This window comes from Procambarus clarkii, chromosome 72, assembly GCF_040958095.1.
Source record: "Procambarus clarkii isolate CNS0578487 chromosome 72, FALCON_Pclarkii_2.0, whole genome shotgun sequence".
Taxonomy (NCBI): domain Eukaryota; kingdom Metazoa; phylum Arthropoda; class Malacostraca; order Decapoda; family Cambaridae; genus Procambarus; species Procambarus clarkii.
This window is the reverse complement of record NC_091221.1, coordinates 5504841-5515099: the sequence shown is the minus strand read 5'-3', so window position 1 is coordinate 5515099 and position 10259 is coordinate 5504841. Positions and strand designations below refer to the sequence as shown.

General features: G+C 37.3%; 1 protein-coding gene across 12 annotated transcripts in view; it reads left to right on the top strand.

Annotated features, from left to right (window-relative positions):
* The first annotated feature begins 3120 nt into the window (after window positions 1-3120).
* LOC123773738 (putative RNA-binding protein Luc7-like 2) overlaps window positions 3121-10259 on the top strand; it is a 31624-nt gene continuing 24485 nt past the window's right edge. For 3 of the 12 annotated variants that reach the window (XM_045767623.2, XM_045767627.2, XM_069312373.1), the window contains exon 1: window positions 3151-3354. In XM_045767623.2, the coding sequence (XP_045623579.1) occupies window positions 3294-3354 (61 nt within the window). In that variant the 5' untranslated portion in view covers window positions 3151-3293. Of the gene's footprint in view, window positions 3355-4691; window positions 4882-10259 lie in introns of those variants that run through there. The other 9 variants (XM_045767624.2, XM_045767625.2, XM_069312376.1 and 6 more) reach the window with 7 other exon arrangements.

The window sequence follows — 10259 nt, the reverse complement described above, 5'->3', positions numbered from 1 at the left end:
TTCAAGCTCAACAAGCAACAAATATTGGACTGAGAACAGTAGATGCTTTTTCACCCACAGGGTTATTAACCCATGGACCTTCGACAAGCCGTCGGCTTCTTGTCCTCGTCGAGGCCGCTAGTGTTAGTGGCTCTCAGGTAAACTCAGGTACACTCAGGTACACTCGGGTAAACTCAGGTATCTCCGAGTGAAACTTTTTTTTTTGCAGGGATATTCCTGCACGGGCCCTAAGCCTCTGGCTGGCCCACTAAGTGTTACTTACAATACAATACAATACAATTTTATTTAGGTAAGGTACATACATACAATAAATTTTTACAAGGATTGGTTGACTTATAGGTAGAGCTAGTACATACAATGCCTAAAGCCACTATTACGCAAAGCGTTTCGGGCATGATAAACTTAAATGACAAGCTTAATACTAATTGAGCATAATGAGTAGAATTAAAACAAGAAATGAAAACATAGATGAAAAAGCAGCACAAATACAATTATGTCGACAAACAGCGCTCTCTAAAGAAAAAAACAGACATTGGTTGACAATAGAAGGGTAAGGTAGGTTACAGGGAATTTATTAGGTATAGCTTCGCTTTTAACTTAAACTGGTTGAGAGAGGTACAGTCTTTAACATGGTTGGGAAGGTCATTCCACATTCTGGGCCCCTTGATTTGTATAGCATTTCTAGTTTGATTAAGTCGTACTCTAGGAATATCAAAACTGTATTTATTTCTGGTGTGATGCTCATGGGTTCTGATACAACCTTCTATGAAGCTTTTGAGATCAGGATTGGCATTATAGTTTAGCGTTTTATATATGTATAATACACATGAGAGAATGTGCAGTGACTTAATGTCTAACATATTCAGAGATTTAAGTAGGGGTACCGAGTGATGTCTGGGGCCAGAATTGGATATTGTCCTAATAGCAGCTTTGTGTTGAGTAATTAGAGGACGTAAGTGATTTTGGGTAGTAGAGCCCCAAGCACAAATACCATAGTTGAGATATGGATAGATAAGGGAGTAATAGAGAGTCACCAGGGCAGGGCGTGGTACATAATATCTGATCTTAGAAAGAATGCCCACAGTTTTTGAAACTTTTTTGATATGTTTAGAATGTGTCCCTGGAAATTAAGCTTGTGGTCAATGAGAATGCCAAGGAATTTGCCATCTAATTTGTTACAAATTTGGGTATTGTTTATTTTGAGATTTATTTGATTAGAGGATTTATTGCCAAACAGAATATAGAAGCTTGTTTCTTGTTGAAACAGAAACTTGTTTCTGTTTTACTTGGGCGGAGTGTGAGTATTTGTTACTCGTATGGTCGCTTCAGTAAGATTTTGCCATATGTGTTTAACAACTTCTGCTCTCTTGAATCTAAGCTGAAATCTTAATGGGTTTGTAACTGTGCACTGTGTTAGATAATGTTCCAGTGGTCTGTCGGGCATTTCTCCACAGTGCTGACATTTCCTCTCATCTTCCGGAACCTGTAAGCCTATTTCCCATGCACATGGGTATCCAAGCCTGATACGATGTAAGTGTACTTCTATTGCTCTACTGCTCCCTTTCATCAAACTAAGTGGTTCGTAGTTGGTTGAATTCTTGTACCAACCCGCAGATCCTGATGTTGTAACTGCTGTGTTGTGGTCACTGTACATCTTCTGCATTGCTCAGTTTCTAATTACTTTCTTAATCTGTGATAGACTCTGTGGTATATAAATGTCTACAGTTCTTCTCTTGGTTGCAAGTTTTGCAGCTTCGTCTGCAATGTCATTTCCTATTATTCCCACATGACTTGACACCCAGTTGATAAGTACCCGTCGGCCTTGTCGTTTGAGTGTTTGCATTAATGATATAATATTTGTGATCAGATGTATGTTATCACATATGTGTTCTTGTTGCAAGGTTTCAATGGTGGTTCTCGAATCTGTATGAATGATAACATGTTGTCGGTGTTCAGCAAGAGCATGTTCCAAAGCCTTTTGAATGGCTAGCATCTGTGTTTGTAAAGTCGAACACCCTTTTGAGAGCCTCCAACTATTGACAGAGTTTCCTGCTTTAACTGCAGCTCCGGTTTCTTGTCCCTGCTGGTCTACTGACCCATCTGTGAAGTAAGTGAAGCTGTCGGATGCCAAGTTTGCTTCTATATGCATCTGTGCAATGTTACGTAGCAGATGATGAGGATTTGTCTGTTTCTTTTTTCCTTCAAGAACCACAATCTTAAAGTCTGCTGGTGGAGATTCCCAAGGGGCTTGCATAACAAAGTCTGCATGTATTTCATCGACACCCTTCTCAGTGACTGTGTTTGTTATATCGAATGTATTGATGGTGTTTATCGCACAATTTCACCTGTTGCTATTGGACCGCCCATACTGATTGTGTAAGCTGTAGCGTTAAAGGATTGCAGAAGATCGTAATCAAACCTCAATGGATATTGTTTGATATTAGATTGCATAGGTTATCTGAACAGTTTATATTGTTCTATATATATGATCATTCATAGAGACTAAGTACGTAGCACTTAGTGTGGAATGTTAATGTAATGGTATATATATTATATTATTATATATATTAAATTGTTTGGTGATGCTGGGACATGAACTTTAATCTTTGTAAACACTCCTAAACATATTTGCAATGGAATGGGGTGCTATAAATTTCAACTATAGTCCAAATTTTTGTGAGCAAATGTTTGGTATGTGAAGAATTCTTCAGAGTTGCACATGTTGCTTCTAGTTTACTCATTTTATTTCGTTATAAATCGCCATGTACAACCAGAGTTTACTTTCAGCTATGAGTGCTGACTTACATATATGTTATCTGTGAATGTCAGTGTAATGTGTACCATGCATTACTTCATAGGGAGATAGAGTAATGTTAATAAACCTAGATAGGCCAGGATAAATTATTATGTACAACCAGACTTTTTTCTAATATTGGGGTAGAAATAGCCTAAGCTACTCTATCCCTTTGAGATGTATTTTATTATCACAATAAACGTTCTTGAACTTGAACCAAAGGGACAGAGAGAAAGAGAGAGAGAGAGAGAGATATTGGTTGAGTAAGACAGGTGGTGATAGTGTAGAGGTGGCGGTGCGCCAGGCTAGCCTCACTTGGCCACTCTAGCATTGTGGGAGGCGATCGAAGCAGCAGCAGCAGCAGCAGCAGCGGCAGCGCTAGCAGCAGCAGCCTCAGCAGGGGTGAAGGCAAGTGTGGCTATAGAGTGCTGCACAGGGACGCCTTGGCTGCAGGTTTAGCGTGTGGGTGCGTCGGTGTAGCGTGCGGTACACCACCATCATGTCGGCGCACGACCAGATGCGCGCCATGCTGGACCAGCTGATGGGGACCTCGAGAAACGGTGAGTATGGCACACGGTTTATGGCTTCTCACAGGTGGAACACTTTGTTGAGTAGAAAGTGCATCATCGCAGGACCCATTTGCTCTTGGCAAGAATGGCGATCAGTGTAGGGAGTGTATATGTCGGTTTGCCTCCTCCCCGGGCTCAGCATCTCGTATCTTTGCAGGGGAATTGTTGAGTTTTAAATTAACTTCATTTTCAACTCGTCAGATGTTATTTAAGGTGTCTGCTAACTCGAGGGGGTACTCAACGTCTTTGTACAAATTCCTAGGGATTAGCAGTAGCTTAGAAGATTTAGCGGAGTATGGTGGTATAAGATAGTGTAAATTACATGTAAAAGACATATTCTTAATTGGCATTGGTGTAAATGTGACTGTGTACATTTACAAAAGTAATTATTTTGCGTTTTCCCATGATGTATTACGTTGACTTGTGGTGTGGAAAGTCTCGCATGGAAAGTATCATTGGTAAGGGAAGTATAATTATTTTTTTGACTGGGGTTCGTGAGCTTGATCCTGTCAATACCTGGAATGCAGGTAGACAACACTGTCAAAAGACTCTTGACACTCGCCTAACTTTGTACAGTGTGTTTTGGAGGAATATTAAACATTTGGTATTTACTGCATTTATAAAGTATTGTGTTCCCTTGTTGCTGGTAACTTTGAACGGCACAAATGCTATTGTTCAGTCTGTTCCTGAATTTTATTGAATACAATAGTTAGGCACTCGTTATTTAGCTCGCTGATTGGCAATAATTTTGAGTTGTTTTTATTTTAACCAGACGTGGCTAATTGTATTCATAGTAGAGACTTAACATATTGATTTTAATCCATTGGTGCCTTGGAGTGGTAGCATCATTGTATAGGGAGACATTCTTGTCTTTGAAAGCTGTCAAAGCATTAGGTGTACATATTTAATTTGAATAATATTATACATACTTTACAATTCCTTTAAGCTAGGGGAGTGCTGAAAGTGGAGGGCTTGGAAGTGTTCATGAATTCTTACTTTCACTGGTTTTCTATTCTCAAAGGTAAACACACTGGCATTTGAGAAGTTGAGTTTTCAACGTTGGCAACAAAGGGGCCATCTTCAATATAGCTTGAAGAGAAGTACTAATTACCATTGTACAGTGGTGTTTAGTTCCAGTCTGCTCTTTTATTTAGACCACACATAACAATGAGAACCATTTACACCAAAGGTTTTATTCCTTTGTCATTTGTACTGGTTAATCAAACAATATTTTCATTTCTTATCTAACCAAATGAATATACGGCATATAAATGCTGGCATTTGACGAGGCCTTAACTGGAAACGTCGTCCAAATGTGGATTCAAACTCTGGCATTAAAGACTTAATTACAATTTGACAATGTGCTTATAGCTTAGTCTAATATAGGCTTTATCTTGGCTGGTGACAAATGTTTCCTGAAGATAGGAATCTTTGCAGTTCTCCATATGGTTTCTTGTTTACCATTGTTGGCAACGAGAGGCCTGATACGCTTGCCATGGTCCCTCTAGCCAGCGTACGGTAAGGCTGCTTGCTAATTTGTTTTAAATTGATTTATGGGCACCCTATGTGTGGCCCTTCTTAGATTTGGTTATACTGTACATTGAGAGTTATCCATTACTAGCATTGCTTTGCATGCAAGCATTCGTAAAATGTGGGCCAAATTTGATGCACTGTTCTTTAAGAACTAGATTTTCAGTCGTCAGGTCTGTATAAATACAGTTGCACAGTGTCAGGATTTCTTGTCTATGAAAGTTCCATCTCAAGCAAAGGCCCAGTACTAGAGGTAATTTTTTTAATATATTGTTGAGACTGGCTTTGTTTTAATTAGACAATGTTCCAATAATGTCTCGCTTTTTTTTTTTTTTTGTAGTGCAAGGTGTTTGAATAATTTGAATGAACTGAGGCATATAATCTCTGCTTGTGAAGTAGGTGCAGTTCTACATTGCACCATTAAATTTAATTGTATGTATCAAATTTCATTGTGTGCGTCTATTAAAGGTGCTGATTTGAATTAATTTATTTATAATAGTTAGGTTTTTATTCAGATCATCCACAGTGAGCATTTTGTATACTGTTACTGTACTGTAATTATCATGACACATGTTCTCACTTAGTATTTAATCTTGTGAAATTTTTGACCAAATTGACTTGTTCTTACACTAATACAGAAATGGTGATGCAGTATGATCATACTTTTTAAAAATTATGATCTAGCCTCTAGGTAGGTTTGGGTCTCCTCCTTTCTCAGCTTCTTTGAAAGTACAGTGCAGCATTCGAACACCAGTAAGGTACCTGCCGAGTCTCTACTGCAGCTGTCTTCTTGAGTAGCTATTTTTGTATTGTATTGTGCCTTATTGAATTATTACAGTAATTGATCATCTTGCCACAGCAGTTCTATGGGTTTTGTGCAGTTACCAGTTGGTTTCAAACCATTATGAAATGTTTATATTGTATACCATTGAGAATATTTATTTGAATCCTTGGTTAAAGTATAGGTTTGGGTATAACCTGATTAAAATTAAACATTTGATATCCTATTCAGTTATTGTATTAGCCAGACTCTTATTTCGGTTCTACTGTACTAAATACCACTTTGAAATAAAATTCATAATGCTCATATATACTGGAGTGGCATCTCCAAAATTTGGAACGTATTGTTTCTGACCCAACTCAGATTTGTGAATAATTGGAGTTCTAAATTACTAGTATTGTTTTGGCTTTTTATCAACATATTTTCCAAATTTTTTCCATATTGTAAATAATACACATTTCTACATATTTAGACTACTATATAACAATTGTCATATCAGTAATACAGTATACTATTTTGGTTTTGTAACACAAGCTGGTCTTGGTAACCCAAAAGGCAGCAAAAGTAGTTATAGTATTGTCATGCCATCTGTTAAACATTTGCAACCCCCTGAACTATCTGCTCAATGCCATAATTCACACAGTTCTTTTAACTATAGACTAACTGCACATAACTACTACCTAAAGGGTACAATGCTGCATATACCACTAATAAATGATGGCATCCAAATTCTCGTGCTTGTAAGGCTATAAGGTTTCTGTCATTAATCATGCCTCCGTTTCTCTCATTACTCCCAAACTTCATGGTGTCTCTCTTGTTTACTTGAAAACTGCCATTTCACTTGCCAGCCATGAAAGTGTACAGTACAGGTACATCTTGATAATTCTGCTTTCTTATGCATGGCAAGTTTCTCTTATCCTTGCCCGATGTACCTTTACTAAAATTGCCATTCCAAAAATATTAAGTATAGCTATTGCACTATCATTCCTATTACTGGATTCAGTAGCATCAGGATACCTGCCTTTTGCTCATCTTGCTATGTCGTGTGGTATTGTAAAGAATTTTGGCATGCAGATTTGGAACCAGCCCTTAATATTTTCCTGATTTAATTATGCATCTCCTGGTTTTTCAAGGTGTATAATGTCAGGAAAAGTGATCTGAATAATTTTTTTATTTTTTTTTAAATGTTAGTCAGCAACTTTGTCTGCCTTGAATGGACTAATTAGCGGAGAACGGCATTACATTAGTGTGTAGTACTAATATTTGAGTGTCGTACTGCACTGTCATTATTACTTTGCCATCTTGTTTGAAAGATTCTTATTCGTCCTATCATTTTTCTTACTTAACAGTTTCTTTATGAGTTCTGGGAATAGTTTTTGAATACAATACTGTGTACCCAAATTCATTTTGCTTTTGAAGCTTCTGTTCAGCTGGTTGTGTACAGCTGGATGTGCGAGTCATGTTACCGCTTTTGTTCGGCTGGTTGTGTGAATCACGTTACACCTGTACTGCTTTTGTTCGGCAGGTTGTGCGAGTCATGTTACTGCTTTTGTTCGGCTGGTTGTGCGAGTCAACATTACTGTTTTTGTTTAGCTGGTTGTGCGAGTCAGGTTACTGCTTTTGAAGAAAGATACTGTTTTCCCCCACAGTCCTAGGCTGTGGGGAAACTAGGATGTGGATGAAACTTAAGTTTTCTTGGTAGATGTTCATTACAAAGTTGGTTTAAATTAAGGTTTTGTTCAATAAAATTTGCCTTTAGTTGGAGAAATATAAAGCTGGCCCAACATTTAAGAAGTTGGGGGCTCTGAGATAGCCATTGAGCATAGTCAGCAAAATTCTGTTGGTGGGTTTTCATTGTTAGTTTTTGCTCACTAGACTTTGGTAAATTTAGATTACATATTTCTAAATATATGTAGCTGTAGAGAATGATGTAGCATGTAAATAAAAAATGTTTTATCATTAACATTTGTGTTTACCTCTCGGTGGTTTTCCTTAGATAAAGCACAGTTTCGTTAAAACTGCCAGTAACTTTCTTAGGCCTCCTGAACACAGGACTAGAATCTTGTGATGATCTCAGAGGTGAGGGAACCATAGGGGTCTAAAACCACCTACACCATAGCAAACAGCACAGGACAAATACTAAAACATCCAATGAGAAAATCCATAGCAGTCGTGACGAGGCTTCGAACCTATACGCCGAGTATTGTCTATGGGTTATTTTAGTAAAAGGTAAAATTCACACACGTGTAACAACCCTTGTGCCAACTTAACATGATCACCAAGTGGCAGCTCAAGTTATGGCGGGTAACCAGCCAGCAATGATGTACATCACTTCTGAGCACTTAATTTTAGTTAATGATGCTTCTTCGGGTGCACTGCTTTATACTTAAGCCACAGGATTTTGGACATTGTCCCAGAGATTGGTTGTGCCAGTGTCATTGTTTGACTCCAGTACTTTATTCTCTTGTCGGTACTTTTGTCTACATCTTTACTGCGTAGAATATTTGTGATTTCCTTGCCTACCCAGTTATCTTCTCTATGGATTTACGTTCCTCCTGGGAGTTTATTATTTAGTTGTTCCGGGTACTGTAGGGTTAGTTAAATTTTATATGCATTTGGTTCTAACCTTACTGATGTTAATGCTTTGTAACACATCTGTTACACCAAACTACAGTAAATTGTTTGGGGGGGTGTTTTGATTAGTGTTAAGTAAATGATTATTAAATTACTGTAATTATTACTGCCGTGTAATACAGTACAGTATTATGCTTCTGGTTTCTTGTGCCTTTCATTGTTAATTCATTAGCAGTATTAGATGTGTGCAATAGCTGATGACTTTGATGCCCCTGGCATGTCTATTGTTAATTTTTGGTGTATGCAGCCAGTTCCTGTGCTTCCTTGAGGATCTTTCTCTTTTCCATGCAGTTTGGAAGCGTTGTATTACCGTATCACAATGGAAGCCAACTGTACCATTTGCAGTCTTCTAGCATGGAATGTAACTTGTTCATTGTGACGGATTGCCATTACAGAGGCCTGATTGTTAAGTGACTGGAATGGATGGGTATTACCTTAGATAAGGGAGCCACTGTTTTTTTACACAGTATGTGGTGTTTTATTCCATTGTGCTAGATTTCAAATGCATGGCTAACATATTTTTATGTAAGTTGGCGCAGATGTCATTTGTGGTAACATCACAGCACTTTCAAGGATTTTGCAAGGCAAATATACCAGAAATAGTGTACGACAAAAATATACTCTTCTATTTTTTCTGTAAAAAAATATGCATCGATCAAAATAGGAGATGTAGTAGTGATTGGTTTGTCCACACTTCAAGGACAAGGAAAATTTGCTATTGGTGTCCATATATCTGGGAATACATTAGCATTGCATTCATTAGTGTTGAACAGATGCTCATTATTTTTCTGGACCTTGATAGGCAGGTGTAATGCACATTTGATTAAAATGTTTTGCTATATGAACATCATTAAAATTTAACCAAATTGTTTAAAAAAATCAGGTTTGTAATACCATTGTTTTCAGCAGATCCTGCTCATCACAGATGAGTTATTTTTATAAGACAAATAACATGCCCAGTTTAAAAAATAGCTATTTTCAGTGATTTTTTTTTTTTAAGTTAAACTGCTCAGGCTGACCAATAGATATGGCTGTGCAGTATTCAGAATAACATAATTTTTAAAAATTTGGTAACATTTTAGCATTCTGAGGATGCTAGAGCACATCATCTGTACTTTGACATTAAATGTTAGTGATCTTAAAGTGATCATCTGATCTTTAGAACTTCTGAAATTTTTTTTTAACACAGGCATTTTTTATTGAAAGTAAGGAATGTTGGAATGTTCATGCTGTATTCAGCACGCGCATATAATCCATTATCAATAAATCTTTTGTTTTTGTATCTATACTCTAGAACAGGGATCATTAATTTGGGGGTATCCATAGCCCCCTTTTAGGGGTATGGGAACTAAATATTGAGGGTATGAGACAATCAGTGAAGTTAAAAAAAAAATTGTTAGATTAGGTTCATCTTGTTAGCTGTGCATATTTGTGAAATGCCGTTTTTCTGTAAATGATAAAATCCCTTAATTTTAGTTTGGCTGTTCTGTTCCTAGCTATTCATATGTATAGTAAAACTAAACTGTTGACATCTTTCAAAATCATACTGTTACCTAATGGGACTGGTGGTGATGACATTAGAAGTCTGACGAAGGAGTTATGGGGTCGTATTGGGAGGGGGGAGGGGGTTATGAATTTGTAAAATGTGATCCCATGCTCTAGAACATTAATTTGTTAACAATGACCCAAATTTATATTAACCCAAAGTTTAGTTATTATAAATTTGGTTTATAACTTTGGGAAACAAAGACAAACACTTTATGCATTCCTTAGGCCTTGAGAGGCACATATATTTGTGGCTGGGCACACTGTGAAGGGGCAGATTATTAAAGTGGTAATTTCAAAATGCATAGTAAAATTCTGAAATATAAACTTACCCATCAGAAAAATTTAAAATAAGGCCAATACTGTATCCAATGTTAACACTGGATTCTGATTTTGAGCAATAGGA